The sequence below is a fragment of the Peromyscus californicus genome, unplaced genomic scaffold, assembly GCF_007827085.1.
Source record: "Peromyscus californicus insignis strain IS unplaced genomic scaffold, ASM782708v3 Scaffold_11__1_contigs__length_118956290, whole genome shotgun sequence".
Taxonomy (NCBI): domain Eukaryota; kingdom Metazoa; phylum Chordata; class Mammalia; order Rodentia; family Cricetidae; genus Peromyscus; species Peromyscus californicus.
The window spans coordinates 32,187,282-32,207,097 of NW_026294402.1; the positions used below are offsets into that span (position 1 = coordinate 32,187,282).

General features: G+C 53.6%; 1 protein-coding gene across 1 annotated transcript; it reads right to left on the reverse strand.

Moving 5' to 3' along the window:
- Positions 1-893: 893 nt before the first annotated feature.
- On the reverse strand, positions 894-18,350 carry Robo3 (roundabout guidance receptor 3). Its single transcript, XM_052756750.1, has 28 exons — positions 17,958-18,350; positions 14,086-14,412; positions 13,667-13,824; positions 13,005-13,125; positions 12,768-12,906; positions 12,393-12,520; positions 12,053-12,177; positions 10,454-10,625; positions 9,965-10,170; positions 9,660-9,741; positions 9,220-9,385; positions 8,488-8,654; positions 7,821-7,942; positions 7,390-7,615; positions 7,081-7,202; positions 6,658-6,829; positions 6,128-6,313; positions 5,380-5,403; positions 5,257-5,299; positions 4,907-5,046; positions 4,367-4,561; positions 4,078-4,216; positions 3,638-3,850; positions 3,100-3,251; positions 2,862-2,972; positions 2,514-2,672; positions 1,893-2,110; positions 894-1,610 (listed from the first exon to the last, which is right to left on the reverse strand). Exons 1-28 carry the CDS (start codon positions 18,115-18,117, stop codon positions 1,599-1,601), a joined length of 4,185 nt encoding a protein of 1,394 aa, XP_052612710.1. The 5' UTR covers positions 18,118-18,350; the 3' UTR covers positions 894-1,598.
- Positions 18,351-19,816: the final 1,466 nt, after the last annotated feature.

A 19,816-nucleotide genomic window follows, 5' to 3' on the forward strand; every position in this document is an offset into this window, starting at 1 on the left:
AAGCTATCTAGAGCACTGAGGATGGAGCAGGCAAGAAGCAAGGGGGACTTCAAGCAGTGACCACGTGCGCCAGCTGCGGGGTGAGAGTGACAGCGGCTGTGACATAGTCTATGGCCAGCTCTAGATGCAGTGGAGTCAAGAGGTTCCCTTCGCAGACACCGTCTGTGAAGGAGCCTGGGGCCATGCAGAAGCACGCACTTCCTTCTTGACTGGGATTTCATTCACACGATATTTTGTTTTGTAGGAGACAAGGTTTCATATAGGCCAGGCCAACCTCAAACTTCCTATAGACTGGCCTTGAACTCCTAATCTTCCTGCCTTCCCCTGTTGAGTGCTAGGATTACAGGCAAATCCCACCATACTGGCTCTCTTTGTTTTTTTTTTTTTTTTTTAATTTAACTTATATTTATTGTGAGGTTAGTGCTCACTTACAGAAGGGCAGACAGGCCCTGGAAGAGGGCACCAAAGAACTTGGCCTAGTTCTCTGAAGGTGTGACAATGATCTATGTATGTGTTGGCTATTCGAATATCCCTATAGTTGTGAGAGGGTATTATGGTTTAGACACAAAACGTCTCTCCGACAGGCCTGTATGGGGAAGGACTGTATGTACTTCAGCTGCTGTCACTACGAGAGGTGACTGGATCATGAAGGCACTAACTTCATCTATGGCAGCGGTTCTCAACCTGTGGGTGGAGATCCCTTTGGGGCCAGCCAAGATCATCCTACATATCAGATATTTACATCATGATTCATAACGTAGTAAAATTACAGTTGTGAAATAACAACGAAAATAACTTTATGGTTGGGGGTGGGTCACCACAACATGAAGAGCTATATTAAAGGGTCACAGCACTAGGAAGGTTGAGAACCACTGATCTATGGGCGGCTAGGAGGTATGATATGGCTGGAGGAAGTCACTGGGATCATGTCTTTGAAAGACACGTCTTGCCTTGACTGCTTCTTGTATGCTTCTTTCTGCTTCCTGGCTGTTCATGAGGTGAGCAGCTCTGCTCCACCATGATGCTCTGCCTCACCACAGCCACAAAAACAGAATCCAGCCAACCTGGGCTCAGTCCTGAAAAACAAGCCCAAATATACCTCTCTTCCCTTAAGCTGTTCGTATGTCAATGGATAGTGAACTAACGCACTGGTGGATGGTGGCTTCAGTTCCTCTGGGAAGCAGACCAGGCCAGTGTCACTTGTCATCTGTCCTCATCTTGTGAATTTTGACACAAGTTCAAAAGGATGCATCAGCTATCAGTGTGTGTTGATCTACAGACCTTCACGGCCCGCTCTGCTCACAATACTGCACAAAACAGACAAGCAGGGCCCAGGGCTCACATCGGACACTTTTTTTTTTCCTTTTATACAAACATATCTCAGTCAGAAAAAGGTGGAAAGGAAAGAGCTCATTCTCGGCTCCCGAGACAACTAAAGCTGTCGAGGACGCTGGGCTTCAGTGAGTCACAAGCATCATCGCTGGGAGGAAAGGCAGCCAGCCCCATCCGTGCTCCTCTTGGCTCGCACCTGTTGGCCAGGGAAGGGGTTCCCACCCTTTCCCTGTGGAACTTTCAATAAGCTCCTGCTTCATGAAGGGTCATCTTGGTTCCTACGGAGAAAGGGTATGGTGCAGGGAGCAGTGTTATTTTATGACAGGCCACACGTCAGGGATCAGTCTTTCCTCTGAGCACTTCTATGGCATACCCAGGCTCCACTCTTGTGTGTCATTCTGTCCTTACCCTTGTCATTTCTTCTCAAGGATTCCTCCCTTCCAACCGCCTTTGGGCCCCCTCTTTTTGATCTCCTCTCCAATCCTTTCACTATTGCCCCTTTCCCTTTGGCCTACACTCCCAGCCCTCTGCTCTGTTCCTTTATGACCTCCGGTCCCCACCTCTCGCCGTTTCTGTCCTGGCCTCTGGCTCTGGCTCCGGCTCCGGCTTCGGCTGCGTCCAGGGCCCCGAGAGCCCCGAGAACCTCGAGAGCTGCTGGAACCCCGGGAAGAATTGCTGCCAGCGGTGGAGCAGGTACTGGTGCCCTGGCCGTGGCTCAGGAAGCTCGGTCTGCCGTATGGGAGCCAGGCCTCTTCTGCAGCACAGCCCAGAAGGGCAGCTGGGTCCGTGGAGGGAAGCAGACTGTCACTGCTTGTCCACGGACCACCCTGTGCTCTCCCCCAGCTCTGGGGAATGACTGAGGGACGGGCATTAGGCTCTGACAGACAGGCTGAGGGTTAAAGAGAAGCAGGCGGCCTAACCCATGACCTTGACACGACAGGGGTTCAGAAGCAAGGACACCACCCAGACCCCACTTTTTCCTCATCCTCAGCTTCAGTCCCGGGAGCGGGGAATAATCTTGGGGACTCCGTGGACGGTGGCTTAGACAGTGTGAGATACAAGAGTCAACATCAGATGTTGACCAGATGCGTAAATCCAGCTGACGGTAGTGGGTGAGCTGGGGACCCTCGGGACTTTGAGCATGAGCGTCCAGTCCCTCCCACTGCCCTGGCTCTGCTTACCGTCTGGGTGGGGCCCAGCGTGGTAGGGCACGGCCTGTACCACTCTCCTCTCCCCGGTGCTGCGCTCTCGCTCTAGGGAAGCCGTGCTGCCTGCCGCTCTCAGCCCCAAGGGCCAGCTTGTTTCTTCCTCTGGTGGGGGCAAGGGTGGTGGGGGCAAGTCTGGGGAGAAACCTGTTTTCAGCAGAGCTCCCGTGCTTCTCCTAACCTGAACACACCTCCTACCCCACCCCTGACCTGGGAGGCGAGTAAATGACCCCAGGTTTGGTGTCACCTACTCCATTCTTCTTGGTTTCCTGCCCATTTCCTCTACTCACTGTCACCATCCCCCAGGCCCAGGGCTCCCCTTACCCCCAGGACTGTGCTCCCTTCTGTAAGGAAGAGCCTTGGGTTTCTTCCGGATTCGGGCACGGTGTCCATGGAGTGGGGGTGTCATCTCTGCAGTCACCTGGCGGGTTCTCCCTGTAGGATTAGGAGACGAAGAGGGGTGCAGGTATGGGAAGGCACTGAGAAAGGGGGTTGAAGGTAAAAAGGGTCAACAAGCTTTGAGGGGGTACAGTGATGTGGGAGCCAGTGTCAGCACACTCACCTGGGGCACTGCTGGGCGTGCTAGGGACAGGGCTGCCGCTGAGGTGATAGGAGGCTGTGGGGCCAGCACCCAGGCCGGCAGGCCTCCCCTCGTGGCTACTCAGAGCGGGCTGGGATACACTGAGAGGAGAACTTGGCCCAAGGGGCGCCCTCCTGCAATGACATAAGGGCTCAGCACTTGCTCACTCCGGAAAACCCAGAGCCTACCCTGTGCCAGGCATTGCGCTGTGCGCTCCAGCCTACTGCTCAGAGAGTCAAGATATGATTACTGTCCACCACAAGGCCTCAAGCTAGGGAAGCATGAGGACATCCATGTTTGCATGCAATGCCTTGGAAGTCTGCAGACCCGCTCCAAAGAGAGGCAGCCTGAAAGATGCGTGGGAGTTCCGTCAGACTTCCCCTTCTTCTCCATATCACGCTTTCACTTGAGACCACGAACCCTCTTCACCTATCCACCCACCCACCCACCCACCCACTCATCCACTGAATAAATACATACTGAGGATCTATAATGTGCGGGGAATTCTACACCTCCTTACCTGAGCATCTGATGGAGATGGGGGATATCAGTAGGGGGCTGGGGAGGATCAGGAGGTGAAGGGGTAAGGGTGGCCGTGGACTGCTGTCCATAAGAAGAGGTAGGGGAAGGAGTTTCCCCTGGGGGTGGAGCCACCAGGCATGCTCCACTGGAGTTCGACTCAGTCAAGTGGGTTTTCTCAGGCACTGGTGGGCACCACTCTTCCGGGTCTGAACTGGAGTGGAAAAGGCAGATGAGAAGTGAAGGGCTGAGTAGCTTCACACACACACACACACACACACACACACACACACACACACACACACACGCACACACACACACACACACACACATACACACACACACACCCCGATAGCATCTCTGCCCACCCCCTGCTCTAGGAAGTTCTGGGCTGATCTATATATGAGGTGCACCTGCAGCTGCAGCTGGCGGTATCATTACCTGCCCTTTAGCTCTTCCTCGGGCCCCTCTGCACAGCTTAGTTCGCAGGAAGGGGGAGGTGGTGGCAGGGCTTCTGGCCAGCTCAAAGAGGGCATCTGCACAGGTTTGCCCAGAATCTTCACCTTGCCCCCCCTGGCTCCTGAGGAAAGGAGAAAGGGGCACACCAGAGGCATGCAGGAAAGAGCCAGAGATGAGGCAACAGGTCAGAGGAAGTGATAGGTCAGGCGCCAGAGGATGGAGGAGATTGTGGATAGGGTTAAAATTGGGAGGTGAAGAACTGGGGTCATACCACTGTCCCCCTCACTCCACTCAGGAGGAGCATACTGGCTCCAGGTGCTTGGGTCCCCAGAAGAATGTTGAGGGAACCCTCCATGGAAGGTCTGCAGCTCTTCCCCTACTGGGTCAATGGTGCTGTAGACAGGACCCTCACCAGGGGCATTGGCACCCCGGGCAGTCTGAGCCAAGTACAGTGAGATTCCTGCTTCTGAGGAGGAGAAAGAGGGAGGCCCAGGGGAGGAGACACATACATAGGGGACAAAAGAAAATGGAAGGCAGAAGAAGATTCCATGGGATCAACTTCCTCCCCCTGCCCCGACCCCCGACCCCAAATCTGACATGTCAAACCAAGGCAAAGGTTAGGTTTGACAGCTGTTCTATGACTCGAGCCCAAGATTCCTTCCCCAGTCCTCCAAGGACTAAGCAGCCTTGGGAAGACCAGGCTTCCTCAGGTCCTTCAGTTTGCCCCAGGAGACCGACAGAGTAAGAAGGGGGAGGGCTGGGTCTTGGGGATGCGGGATGGGGTAAGTGTGCCCTTAAGGGAGTTCCTCACCGTTGTAGTATCTATCATCCGGGTCAGGATTGCTGGGGCAGCAGCTTCCCCGGGGTTCCTGAGCTGAGGGACTTCGAGATGGATGGGGCCAGGAGTCTGCCAGCCATGGGTAGGCAGCAGGGCCGAGGCCCATGGGTGGCCTGAGGGGGGAGCAGGTGAATATTGGGAATGGGGAGCCAAAAGAGGCCAGCAAAGGGAGGAAGGTGTCAGGAATCGAGAGTCACAGGATAGAAATGATGGTTAGGGGCAGGAACCGGGAGAGGCTGAACATGGAGAGATGGTCAGGCCTGGAGAGGAGGGGGCACTCTCTCTGTAGAAACAACTCTCGTTAGAACGGTCACAAGAATTACCTGGAACTGGCTCCAGAAAGGCCCTCTGAGTGTGGAAAGGACACTGGGAAAGATGAAGGGGGACAGTGGTAAGAGAAGAGCCGGTTCCTGGGGTTCGGAACCCCGGAGAGTAGAGATGCTCACCTGCAGGCGTGTAGGCAAAAGAGGCTTCCGAAAAGGAACCCGTAGGAAAAAGAAGAGGGAAATGCGGTGAGTGGCTGGGAGCCCCGGGGGTTTGTCCACTCCTTGGTCCTGGTCCCAAGGCTGTTCGCGCTGCACACTGAACCAATTTAATACTAATTTCTTGGGACGGGACTCGAGTCTCTCTCTTTTTCCTTTTGAGAAAAGGTCTCAGGTAGCCCAGACTGGCCTTGAACACTATGTAGCCAAAGACGGCCTTGCACTCCTGATCCTCCTGCCTCTGCCCGCCCCTGTCCCAGGTTGCCACATCCGGCTCCATTCTCACATTTTTTTCCCCTAAAGTTTTCCCAAGTGATTCCTACATGTAGCCAACACTGAAAATCCCTGACCTCGGAGATTTTTGTCATCTCTCTGCTTTTATTAAAGAGTAGACCTTTGAGCCAGCCAGTCTAGCCATTAAAAGGTCACAACCCCCTGGTCAGGCCCCGCCCCGCCTCCGACTCCAACGTACTTTGTTTACTAAGGTTGAGCTGCGAAACCTGCGTCTAAATCTAACCCCACCTGGTCAAATCGGGGCCCTTTCCTTTCCAAGCCTGGCTCTGTCAAACTTTTTGTGCTCCCAACCCTGGGGAATGGGGAGGGTGCTCCCTGTGGCCCCGCCTCAGGCCCCGCCCACCAGCTCAGTGGAGGCCCCGCCCTCCGTGAAGCCCCTCCCACACAGGCTCCCGGTGCCCGGAGGCGTGGCTCTCACCGGTGTAGTGACTGAGCTCTTTGCGCTGCTTCTGGCGCCGGTAGACGGCAGTGCAGAACCCGAGCAGCAGCGCCCCGCAGGCCGCGCTGCTGCCAGCCAGGAAGGCGGGCTCCCGCAGCACCCTAGCCAGCCGTTCTGCAAGCCCCTCGCTGACCTCGGGCCCGGGCTCCGCTGCCGGAGGGGACGCTGTGGGGGTCAGAGAGATGAAAGGAGACGAGCCCGAAACCCAGCGGCTCGGAAGGCGCCATTCTGGACCCGTAAGCCCAACTACCCCAGTATTGCCCCAAATTATTTTCTATTACTTTAAATTGTTCATTGTTTAATTTTGCTTGTGTATTTAGAGACAGGATCTCACTATGTCTCCTTGGCTGGCCTAGAGCTCGATATGTAGACCTGGCTGGTCTCGAACTCACAGAGATCCTCCACCTGCCTCGGTCTCCCGAGTGCTGGTTTTAAAGGAAAGCCCTGCCACTCTCGGCTCCCCGACAAGTTCTCTACCCCTGCTCTCCCATGCCCACCACTGGACTCACGCAGCTGCACCAGCACTGGGGCACTGGCCACGCCCACGCCAGCGCTGGTAGCTGCCGCTACCAGGGTTTGATAGAGCAGACCCGGTAGCAGTCCCTGGAACATCACGGAGCGTGCCCAGCCTGCTGCAGATCGATTGAGGTGGAAGCGACTTTCGTTACCCAGGCACCAGATCTAGGGAGACCCGGATATGAGTGTGGTCAGGAGCTGGATTTAGGCCCCATGGAGGAACTTGAGGTTCCAGTTAGGGGGAACTCAGCCCTGGACACAATGCTTTGAACCCTTTTCCTTTCTCCCAAACTCTTCCCAAACCCAAAGCCAGCTCTGGGTTCCCTCCATCATAACTTTGAGCCCTAAGTCTCCCTTCCCACACCCACATCCTCAGTCCCCGGCCATCTCACCCAACCTCCACCCAAACCCTGTACCTGGTATTCAATGATGACCCCATTTTGCTGGGAGGGAAGTGGAGGCTCCCAGGACACAGTGATACTGCTGTTGCCATTACCCCCCAAGGCCACAGCCACTCCCTGAGGGGGGCCACTGGGGGCTAGCCCAGGGTGGAGCATGGTAGGAAGAAGGACACAGTCCGTCATTGCAAGCTGCCCCCAAGTTTCACCCTCCCTGCTCTTACACGAGGAAACAGAAAGGCATCCTCCCTTCCCACCCAGACACCTTGATGTTCAAACCCCGCCCCCTCCTCTCCAGTCTATACATCACTCTGAAGCCTTTCTTACCCTCCTCAGGAATGCTCCTGGTCACAATCGGGCTTTCAGCCCCCAGCCCCTCCTGGCCTTGGACTTGAACCTTGATCTGGATTTGGGTCCCTGGGGGGAGTCCTCTTAGCACAGTACTTTGCTTTTGTGGAGTCTGTAGGTCCAGCACTGTCCAGCTTCCCTGGTCAAGGCCTGCAACTCTCCAAGACACACGGAAACCTTGCACCAGCTCCACTGGGCCGTCCACCTATAGGAGACGGGACAAAGTGTGTACCAGGGCCATGGGAGGCTGGAGCCACACAGGCCTTCCAGGCCCAGCTCCTACTCCACTCCTTCCGCCTTCCCCAGCAACTACGCTCCTACCCTCCCACATTCCCTCTCAGATGCCCTCATGTCCCCCATCATCATCATCATCATCCTCATCTTTAACCACATCTCGATGCCATACTCACAGTCCAGGACACCTGCAGAGTTCCGGGCCCAAGGACTATGGGCTCCTGCATGCGCACAGTCACTTCAGCCAGCCCTCGCTGGCCTCTCCATGGGTCCTCCACCGGCCTGGATAGACTGCTGTCTGCTGACCAAAGAGCCCAGTCGGCAGGAGACACCAGAAGCAAGAAGTTTATACTACGGCCGTATTTTTATTCTATCTCTGCCTGACTCACAGGCTGTACCACTCAATGCAATGCAGCAGAGCACAGCTAGGTTAGGGACTCTTTTACAGAGGTAACCTGGGGAAGCAGCTAATGTGAACTCTGTGTGTGTGTGTGTGTGTGTGTGTGTGTGTGTACACATGCATTCTTTAAAGGCCTCTAATATGCACTTGATTCTCCCAAGTCCTTTTTAGTCTTAACAGTCTGTACTACATATGGCTGACTACACAGTGAGAGAGCTCCTGAGATAATGACTATCACCCCCTATCATCTTTCCCCCCTTTCCCTCTTGGGACCTCTCTACGAGAGAGAACCATGACTTCCTGTTGTCGTCTGGGCCATCCGTATAGACTTGGCCCATCAAAAGAAAATCCTGTGAACTGCCACCATTCCGTGGTTTGGATGGGAGGGCACTCTTTGTTGTTAACTCATGTCCTACCCACAGCCATAAGGCCGCTGGCCTTACCCTGGGTTTGAACAGGCTCAGAGACAGGGCTGGGTTCACTGAGGCCCCAGGCTCCGACAGCTCGCACTAGAAACAGGTAGATGGTGTTGGGCTGCAGGCCACTGACGGTGTGTGTTTCCAGCTGCACCCCATCTGCCACGGTCTGCCATGTGTTGCCAGCTGCTTGGCTACAACGGGAACAAGATGACGGGACTGTCTGAGCCAAGAGTCCCCAGCTTGTCTACTTAACCCCACCCATTCTCTGTGGAATCCTACTACCTCTTTACCTTGGGAGAGGGCACTAGGGAATCATTCTCCCCACATAGCAAAGGCCCTAAGGACATGGGATCCCCTATTTTTAAGTCTCCAGGTTTATATTCAAAATTGTCTCCATGGGCCTGAGGAGATGGCTCAGTTGGTAAAGTGCCTACTGAGTAAGCATGAAGACCTGAGTTCGGATCCCACGCACCCACCTAAAACCCAGGTGTGATAGCATGTGTCTGTGATCTTAGCATTTGTTGGGGGAAGAGGGTAGAGACAGACAGATCCCCAGAGATGACTGCTCAACCTGTCTAACCAAGTGGTGGGACCCGAGTTCAGAGAAAGACTTTGTCTCACAGACCGTAGGGGAGGTCACTTGACACTATGCCTCTGTGTGCACATGGACATATGTGCATGTACACTTGCAAGCATACATACACACACACACACACACACACACACACACACACACACACACAATTGTCTCCATACCTGAAGGCCTCTATCACATAAGAGGTAGCTGTGGCCCCAGACTGTGGATTGGGCTTCCAGGTCAAGGTGATGCTGTTCTTGGTTATCTCTGTGACTACTGGCTGTGAGGGAGGCCCTGGAGGGTTACTGGGTTCAGTTGCAGGACCTGGTGATGTTCCCCAATCTTCTGCAGTGATAAAATATCATTAACTAGACAGAGGAGGGAAGGGGGTGTGACCTGCCTCCTTCCTAGCGAAGCCGTGACGGTTATGAGGTAACACAGTATACTGACCCAGACTCACATCTGCCTCCCAAGTGCATCAGTCCATCCTCATCCCCACCAACGTGGTGATGGCATTTGGAAGATAAAATCAGCCCTGGGGCTTAGGAGATATTGACTATTTTTTAAGCAGATTTGGAGAAAGCTGCTGGTGAGACTGGAGAGTGATGGGTCAACTTACCTCGCTTCCTAAGCCAGCTATTCCATGCAGCCTCCCCTATGGAATTCTTGGCCACACAGCTGTAGAAACCCATGTCCATCTCCTGTAGGGGAAGGTAGAGTGCTGGCCCACTGGGAGTGGAGCAGGGTAGGGTGAAGGGGTGGAGAGGCAGGATACAGAAGGATGAGGAAGGTGCTGGATACTTTAGGAAGTCTGAGAGAGCAGAGAGGTAGAAATGGATTAGATGCCTAGTTGGTACTTACTAGAGTTGGAACGTGGACCAGCTAGCTGTTCTCGGTTATGAGGGCCCTAGGGGTAACCCTCACCTGTACCCTGGCGATGTATAGAGTGCCGTTGTCCATTAAGTTGAACTGGGAGTCATCCCCCTGCAGCCACCTCTCGTCCTTCTTCCACTGGACACTGGGCTGAGGGTTTCCAGTCACTCTGCATGGCAGCCACACAGAAGAGCCAAGTACCAGCGTCTGGTTGGCGGGTCCCTGGAGGATGACGGGAGGCAGCCCGTCCACAGAAGCTGAGAGAGGAAGAACTTGGGTCAGGAAACCAGCCCTTTGTCCTTCTGCCTTATTTGTTTCATCGTCTCATCCCTCTCTCCTTGCTACCCAAGAGGGCTTTGAGAATCATTTCTAGTCTCTGCCTGGGACCATTCCGCTGCTAGTTTCCAAACATCAAGGACATCCCTCGGGAGCGTGCCCCGTTCTCCTTTAGACACATGGATCAGCATCCAAGAGAAACATGTCTCTTTAAACAATGTCTTTGCAGACCATGGGTCCATCCCTCTCTCCATGGATACATACCTCCTTTTATCTCTAACAGGGCCTTGGTCAGGATGCTACCAGCCACACTGACAGCCTGGCACACGTAGTAGCCAGCATCCCCGATCTGTACTTCAGAGATGTTAAGCTGGCCTCTTGGAGAGACTGAGAGGCGTCCCAGCGGCTGGAGTGACTGACTAGGGAAAAGCAGGACCTGGGATAGAGCAAGGAAGTAAGATAAGGAATGGGCTGCAGGTAGAGATCCCTGCACCAGCTGAGAAAAGCTCTAAGATTCTAGTTTGCTCTCTACTTCCAGCCATTGACATGACCCTGGCCAAATTAGTTAGGCCAACTCACAAAAATGGTGGACATTCATTACAAGATCTTGGAGTCCATGTCCCAAAGGATCTAAGCCCTGAGATAAGGCAGGAGAATCACAAGTTAGAGACCAGCCTTAGCTCAGAAAATGAACCAGCTGGGGTCTGAGGAGATGGCTCAGCAGTTAAGAGCACTGGCTGCTCTTCCAGAGGACTCAGGTTCAGTTCCCAGCATCTGCATGGTAGCTCACACTGTCTGTAACTCCAGTTCTAGGGGATATGTTACATAGGAGATACGGCACCCTCACACAGACGTACATGCAGGCAACACACCAATGTGCATAAAATAAATCTTGAAAAAAGAAAATTAAAAAAACAAAATGAACCAACTAATCTACCACAACTAAAATAAAATCTCTGGGTCATTACATCTTCATGAACCCCAGTTTCCCCAAATTTGACTCTCAAGGCTTAGGGGTCATACTCAGTAGGTAGAAATGAAGGAATCATATGCAAGTTTTATAAAGCACTGTGATAAATGTTAAATATTTTCTGGCTTAATATTTTACTTCAGATAGACACGTGGAAAGGACAAACAGACGAGGCCGAGGCTCTGACTAACCTCCTCCCCCTCCTCTTTCCTCCTCCCCCATGAGGACCTAATTAAAATGCAGCAGACACAAGAACTGGAGATGTTGGATAACTGTGGCCATGGATTTGGGACAACAATCCTGTAGCTTTCCTGAAGTGTGGGATAATCAGATTTACTATCCTGACCCTATGTCCTAACGGCACAGTCCCGCTCTTCCCTTAGAGAAAGTCGCTTAGTCTGTAACTTCCGTTCTTTTGGGAAGTGTGATCTGGATTTGTTCACTAGGTAGAAAGGAGATGGCTGTGAGCTCCCCCTGCTGGAAGGAGCAATAGAGTGCGGAATCTACCCTAAGCAACTTTAATTCCTTCAATACTTGGTTTCCAGGGCAGTTTTCATGTCCAAAAGCCAAGGTCCAGAAGGTCTGGGGGAGGAGAAACCTAGCTAGATTTCTTTACTTTCAAGACAGCATTGATCAACACATAAAAATTCTCTCAGAAATTGCCACTCAGGACTGACTGTTCTGCACCCTCTAACATATCGCTACGATATTATTGAATTTTCCAAGTGTCCAAATGCCCTGGGCCTTTTATCTTCATTTTTTTTTAACTCCTCCAAGTAACTTGCAAGAGTTTCTGGGAGAAGAAGCTGAGAGAAAAGTTTGCAGAAAGTTGTAGGAGAGAAAGATCCAGAAAGAAAAAAAACATGCTTAGAGTTTTGGAAAGGGTTACCTACTTGGCTCCCTTCCTTCTGCCAGAAGATGGCAGGTGGGGGGTTTCCTTTGGTCTCACACTGGAAAGACACATTTTGTCCAGGAGCTGCTGTCTGGTCCTGGGGCTGAGTCACAAACTGGGGTGGGACTGGGAAGGAGAGAAAGATAAAGGAGCAGGGACTCAGTCCACAGCTGGCTTAACAGAGCCATCCCTTGCTCAGATCTCTTTGGCTTCGTCTTCTCCCTCCCTCCCGAAATCTCAAGTGATCTACCCACCCCTCCTGTTCTGCCCTTCCTCCTCTTTCTCCTCCAACCCCCCCCCCCCACATCACCCCGGCAAGCTGTCCCAGGAGGGGCCCTCACCGTGAACACTGAGGGAGCCTGACGCCTCCACACGGCCCACACTGTTCTCTGCCACACAGGTGTAAGTCCCCTCGTCTGCAGGACTCACTCGGCCGATCCAAAGGCTGTGGTCGCTCCGAATCTCATACCTGCTCCACTCCCCACCCCAAGCTGGGTTGGCCACAGCTACAAACGCCTTTTCTCTCCCCCCAGGACAAACACCAGTGTCAAGATAGGCAAGGCAGGACTCAAAGGGTACACAAGATGGTACCCACTGTGTGAAATAAGTTCGGGCAGGGACCGCTAGCTCTAGGAAATAGATTTCTCTGTGCTAGGGCCAGGTAGGGTCTGGGGCTCCTTGGGTCCCCCTGCTGTCAGAGGGAAGGGGCGTCTCACCTGCCAGTGGGCAGTTCACTGTCATCCTTGCGCCAGCGTAAACTGGGCTGGGGATCTCCCTGCACCTCACACAGGAAATTCACAGGGGCGTCAGCCAGGACGACCTGGTTTATTGGTCTACGCAGAAATGAGGGACGCTCTACAGAGTGGGAGCCATTGAATTGTCAGGGGTTCTGCACAGCTACTTGCTTCCTGGGCTACTCCCACTCCCATAGCTCCAAAGTGCTGGGTGCCTACCCAGTACCACAAGCTCAGCTGCCCCACTTTCTCGCTCTCCAGCCATGTTGGAGGCCACGCACATATACTTCCCAGCATCACTCTTGAATGTGTGTGACATCATCAGCTTTCCTCCACGTATCTGGAGAATACAATGGTAACATTGGTCCTTTACAGTCATCAGAATGTGTGTGTGCACAGGCATGCATGTGCATATATAATTTATTTGGTTCTCATAATAAGCCAGTGAAGAAAACCAATGAGGTTGTTGGCTCACGTGTCAGATATGGAGCCTCTGGGGCCTTATGGTGTTCCCTCTCCACTTGTTTTAGGGGGGTGGGGGAGGGTTGAGACAGGGTTTCTCTGTGTAGTTCGGGCTGTCCTGGAACTCCCTTTGGAGACCAACTGGTCTCGAACTCAAGGATCTGCCTGCCTCTGCCTCCCAAGTGCTGGGATTAGAGGCCTGCGTCACCACATCCAGCCCTTTCGGCTTTTCTTACCTCAGTTCCACCCTATCTTCCACTGGACAAGACCAAGACATTCTCCCCAGGTCTCAAGACCCTTAAATTCAAGACTTCCTCCTTTAAGACATGTCCCAGACTCATTGTCTACATGCATATGCATGTACAACACACACACACACACACACACACACACACACACACACACGCACACACACTCACCGTGATCCTGCCCTCCTCTTCTTTAAGCTTTGCATTGCCCTTCTTCCAGGTCACCAAAGGCTCCGGGTGGCCCTTAGGGGGCACACATTCCATTACTGCGGGCTCCCCCACTGCCACCACCACGTTCCCAGGCGATTGCCGGAAGTCATCACGGAGGACTGAGACAAAGGGAAGGGGCCATGTGGAGAAAGGTCAGAAGAATAAACAGGGTGGTGTGATACAACTGTCTCGGAGGAGAGTGGGTCACAGTCGACCCGGAGTTCTGAAATACCAAGTCAACCCCACTTCATCCTCCATGGTCAGCATTTGGCGTTAGAGACCAAAGGTCTCTGTTTTTAAAAAGATGTTGAGTGGTTTGAAGGCCCCCCGAGGCCGACTCTCTGGAGGCCTTCCGGCCTACCCCAGACTCTAGAACTCACCAGCTACTTCCAGAGAGGCATTTCTGCTAGCGGCTGCTCCCAGGTAGTTGCGAGCCACACAGGTGTAGACACCCTCGTCGGGCCGGGAGCGGCGCCCGTGCACGATGCGGGGAAAGAAGAGGGCGCCGCTGGGCAGCAGCAGGCGGTGAGCGCGCGGATCCTCCCGGGCAGTGGCCACGCGCGCCCCGTTCTTGTACCACTCGATGTTGGGTCGAGGCCGGCCTTCAGCGCGACAGGGCAGCGTGGCCGGCTCGCCCCTGGAAACCAGCAGATCTGGCGGCTGCTCCACGATGCGCGGCATGGCATCTTCCGGCCCAACTCTTGACCCTGGAGAAGGAGGTGGCTCAAGATGCCCAGGCAAGGATACTGGGCGGGGGGGTGGGGGGGGGGGGGGGGGGGGGGGGGGGGGGAGACCGAGGTTCTGGAGGGTAATAGAGCCAGCCCTCTCTCTGCCTTGCCCATCTCCCATGCTCCTCTGCTAGAGTGCCATCCATATCCGCCCATCTCTCCCACACCAACCCCCACCCCCCCCACCCCCACGTAGGCTCCGTTACCATCTTAGCCTGGAACTGAAATGCCCTCAGATAGGCAGATCTATAGAGGGATCAGGGCACAAACTCCTAGGAAGGCTTTCTGGGCCTCCTTGAGATCCGGGCCTCCTTTCCTGCCTGACAAGTGTAAGTGGGGGATGACTGAGCCTTGGCTTGGTGAGGAACCTGTGCCTTGGCAGTTTGGTTTTCAGTCACACACTGTTTCACATGTAATCTTTGCTCAGTGAGCAACCATGCACGCTGTAATACAGCAGACACTGAATTAACCTCTGAGTGATCCCTGGTCCCCATAGGTGAAATGGAGAAGGTGAATTGTCCTGGGTCCTTCATTTAAGAGAAGATGTTAAGGGCTGGGCCTAAGACTACAAAGCGTTCTTAATTTGAACGCCATGAGGTCCTAGGTAATCTCATTTTTATTTATGGGGATCCTGTAACGTCACAGAAATTAGACTACAAAGCGTTCTTAATTTGAACGCCATGAGGTCCTAGGTAATCTCATTTTTATTTATGGGGATCCTGTAACGTCACAGAAATTAAACGTGGTGGAAGTAGAAATGTGAGTGGGTTTTTCTGAAAGGCACAGTCTAAAAAACAGAAAAGAAATGCCTCTCCCTCCTCGCTCTCTTGGGTCAGTTTATCTGGAGATTCTGCCCCTGCCTCTTTCTTGGCCTCCAGACCTCGGTCCTGAACCTAGTTTATCTTCTGCCTCAAGTGTGGGATCTAGGTGTCATCCCCACCCCCAAATGCTCTCATGCCACGCCCCCATTTGTATCCCCACCCTCACTCCCGCCCATACAGGATTGTTAAATACCAACACTGAGCTCTCAGTCTGACCTTTGGAAATGATTTCTAACACGCTTCTGCCGGTAGGGGGCGCTGCAGCCTTGCACAATCTAGTGTCCTTAAATAACCAGGGACTATTGGGTGCATCTGTTCTGCGCCTCTCTCTCTCGCCTCCACCCCGCCTACCCTGTTCCAAGATCCTTAGGGACCTCTTGGTTCTTAGCCTAGTGGGGGATTAGCTTTCGTTTCCTGCCCTTCCTTTTAAGAGTTCTGGTGTAGAGCAAGCTGGGCCGTGGCGGGTGCAGGCTCTGTCCCGGTAGAGTTGATTTGACCGCTTGAGGATAAGATCAGTTTCTCTCCCCACGTATGGAAGAGAATAATAGTCTCAGTCCTCTGCCTTCCCGATGGAATCTGCTGCTCACGCTTCTCTCCTCTCCATCCCATCCCAGTCTTTTTTTTTTATTCTTTTTTTTTAATTTTATAATTTTATTTTACATATCAGCCATGGATTCCCTTGTTCTCCCCCCCTCCCGCCACCCCGCCCCCCGCCTTCCCCCCAGCCCACCCCCCCAGTTCCCATCTCCTCCAGGGCAAAGACTCCCCTGGGGATTCAGCTCAACCTGGTAGATTCAGTCCAGGCAGGTCCAGTCCCCTCCCATCCCAGTCTTGATTTGGAAACACTCCATTGAGAGAGGCCCCTGGGTTTTGGCTTTGAAATCCTCTGAGCTGGAATCTCAGATTTTGACACTTTCCAGAGGTAATAAGTTGGACAAATTATTTAACTTCAACCCAGGGATGACCCATGCGTGGGGTGTGGAGACATCAGGAGTTCAACGGCTGATGACTGGGTTACATAGATAGTCCCGGGTCTCAAAAACCGAAAACGCTCAAGCGTCTGGATTTCACTTCTTTATCTGTATGCAATGTGGGAGTCCAAAACCCACGAAGGATGCAAAGCGCATCGGAAAGTATGACAAATTTACCGCGCATCAGTAAGAAAAACAAGTTTGTTGTTATCGAATATCTGTTCCTCCCCAGCAATTTAATATGGCTCCTACAGTCTCTATCTAAACGAGACCCCAGGCCCTAGTATTCCAACCCCACCTCACCCCCACTTCACAAACCTCTAACGAGCAATGAAAGTGCATTTAGGTCCCCGGCTGCCAAGATTTTGCTCTCTGCTGGTTTTGCAATCACTCATTCTTCACCCTCCATGACAGTGTTTTCCTAGTGGCTGTGTGTGGCTATCAACATCTTACCTACATTTCTCACTGGCTTTTCACGCTTGAGTGAGATGTCTGGTGTAAAGCTCCAAGGTGAGCGGAACTTGACTCTGGGACATCAGTGAAAATAACTCTGCCTAGCCTCTTGGGACTCCTCAAAGGTGGCAAGACTGGGGAATGCCAGCCTATTCCTTACCCTCTTCAAACTCCTTCCATACATACCACACTCTTCTGGTCCACCCTTTCCCCCTAATTCCTGCAGACACAGCTGCCGACTCCCTTTCCCTGGAATTTCTTCCTTGTCATTCCTGGTCTCCAGAGAGGCTTCCACAGCAGCCTAATGAATAGCTAATGACCATGCAAATAGGGCTCTGGGGCTCCTCCCCCGCACCTGAGTACCGGGGTGTGTGTGTGTGTGGAGAGAGAGAGAGAGAGAGAGAGAGAGAGAGAGAGAGAGAGGAGAGAGAGAGAGAGAGAGAGAGAGAGAGAGAGAGAGAGAGAGAGAGAGAGAGAGAGAGAGAGAGAGAGAGAGAGAGAGAGAGAGAGAGAGAGAGAACAGAGCGGTTTTTTTTCCATCTTTAAGTTCCCAGCAGAGGTGGAGGTGGCTAGAGGAAGTCCGATCCCCCTAACTTAACTTCGACAGTGGCTTCCCAGAGGGAGAGTTCCTGACGTGGCCAGCAGGGGGCGCGATCGGGCCTCCCTCGCCTGCCTGCGGCGCTCAGGGAGGCAGCTCTGTCTCAAGTTATTTATTAATCACCGTAATTAGCGGTAACGACCCCGCCGCCGCTCTGCCAGGATGGGTCAGCTGTGAGTCTCACAGGGGATGCAAACTTAGCTCTAAGTTTCCTTGAAAAGACCGCTGACTCCGTCCCCTCAGCAGCAAAACACCTACAAAATTGGGGCTTTCTCCCCCTTCGCTCTCTGAGTTGTTTGAAAACTTCAAGTCCTAGAAATGACATCTGCTATTTGGGTGGATCACCTAGTGGCCGGTTTAGCTCTGACGGGCTAGCGACTGTGTCCCCGGCTTCCGCCCTACTTTCTTAGTTTGGAATTTGCCCGTCACCAACCACGGTTCTCTCACCTGGGGTGGGTGTGGTGGGTGGGTAGTAGGAGAGATGGGGGGAAAGGGACTCAGAAGCCCCCCACTACAGGCAGATACCCCCACTCAGGTGCTCCTTCTGGACTCCACTTCCCAGGAGGGCCCTGATAGGCGCCCCTGGGTCCTGGACTTAAGGGAAGGAGCGCTTCAGTCCTCCCCTGCGCGCAGCCCTCTCTCCCCATCCCCAAATGCCAGGTCCCCATCCGACAGTCTCACCATTGAGAGAGGGGTCTCCAGGAGGCAGCAGGCTAGGGCTGAGCGCTGCCAGCGAGGAGTTGAAGCCGAAGAGCAGCTCGCTGGAGTTGGAGATGTCCCCCGCCAGGGAGTCGGCGAACAAGTTCATCTGCAGGAGTGTTTTAAGCAGGTAGCGCAGCATGGCGCGGCCCGCCTGAGTCCCGGGCGGGGGGCTCGGACCCCAGCCCCTGGGTCGAGGACCCACGGGCCGGGAGCCGTAAGCCCCTCCACAACCTCTGCGCGCTGCGGCAGCCACGGTGCCGCTGTCCTGCAGGCGTGCCTGGGTACCGGCCGTGCCTCCGCGCGCGCTGTCCTCCTCCGCTGGTTCTCCTCTCCACCCCCCAGTGCCCGAGTCCCCCGGGAGCGGGGCGGGCGGAAAGCAGGTGCCACTCGGATCATGCCGTAATTAAGGGCTTAATCCGCCTCCCTCTATACCCCCACTTCCACCAGAACGGCCACTAGCAGGGCAGCGCGCGAGTTAGAGTCCCCGCCCCACGCTCCTCGCTCTGATGTTGCTCTGAACCTGGCGGGAGAGTTTTCCTCTTTCTCCAAACACCCAAGAGGAGGACTGAGGCTCTGTCAGACTCTGCTCTTCCCTCTAAATTTATAACAGGAAGTGTCTCCTTTCTTGGACGTCGGGGAAACTGAGGCATTGGACGAGCAGACGCTGTTGAGCTCTCAATGTCCCAGCTTCCAGTCCCTTCCAAACCCTGGGGCTTGGAGACCTGGGCGCAGGATGCTGGGATTCTTGGGAGTGGGAGAAAGAGAATTCCACCGCTGGATCATCCCCTTGCCTCAGCGCGCGCGCCAGGCTTTCCCCTAACCCTCTGGTTTGGCGCCAGGAGCCCAGGGAATACGGTGACTCAACTTGACCTGGAGTCTTGCTCCAGACGCCCCAGTCAAGAATTCCTGCCGGGTGCTCAGAACTGTGTGAAACCGGAGGAGACTCCCAAAGCCAGGCAGGTCGCACTTACTAGCATGGTGCATTGCTCTGCTATGACACGTTTTAGGAAGTAGTTTTTAAAAAATTGAAGAGACCAAAAGTGGAACCAAGAAGTCTAGGGCAAAGGAAGCAAAGTGTAATAAACCGGGTGGATGCGAAATTGCTGGAACCAGACAACAGAGGGTCATTCTCGGGCGGGGGCGGGGTGTGCAAAGATCTGGTTCTGACTTTTCTAGGTTTTTTTTTTTTTTTTTTAAAACCTCGGAGATGTCCCAGTCAACCATCCTTGCTCACAATCCTTCCTGCACACACTTTTCCTAAACTGGAAATGATTATGGATGTGAAGAAAGAGATCCTAGGTTTCCCATCTTGGGGTCGTGATGAGTTTTGGATTGCTCTTGAGCTGTGTGACAACATCGAGGGCGTCTGCGCTGGGAGAGAGTGCACAGGAGTGTGAGCTACTCAGTCGAAGGCCCCAGGGTCAAAGGTGAAGTTGTGGGGGATTTCAAACCGGAAGCAGGCCAAAGAGCAGAGAAGCGTGGTTCCACTGGCAAGTTTGTCCCAAGGCTCCTACAGTCCACTCTACTCCCGATGGAGCCCAGACTCTGGCAAGCTGAGTGTCTCTGAGTCCTCATCTCTGCCCAGAACCAGAGCCCCAGGAGGGACAAACTAAGTGGTGGGTGTTGATGGCGCTCAATAGGCCCACTCGAGTCAGAACCCTGGGAGCTGATAAGTCAGTGTGTCATCTGTGGGTGTTGAGTTGGGTCCCTGGTGCATCCACCGAAGACAAATCTGAGTAGATCTTGAGATTGGGGTACTAAAGGGATTGACATCCAGCAGGAGAGGTAAGAGGTGCACCAGATGTGTGCTGGAGTCCTATATTTGCCAATTACAAGAC

Excerpts from the sequence above, each read along its gene's own strand:
- Robo3 (XM_052756750.1), bottom strand. The coding sequence starts at position 18,117 with ATGCTGCGCTACCTGCTTAAAACACTCCTGCAGATGAACTTGTTCGCC. Across the intron at positions 9,742-9,964 it reads TATACATCGCCAGGGTACAG|GAGATGGACATGGGTTTCTA; the intron begins GTGAGGGTTACC and ends CTTCCCCTACAG. Across the intron at positions 2,973-3,099 it reads CACGCCCAGCAGTGCCCCAG|GGAGAACCCGCCAGGTGACT; the intron begins GTGAGTGTGCTG and ends CTAATCCTACAG.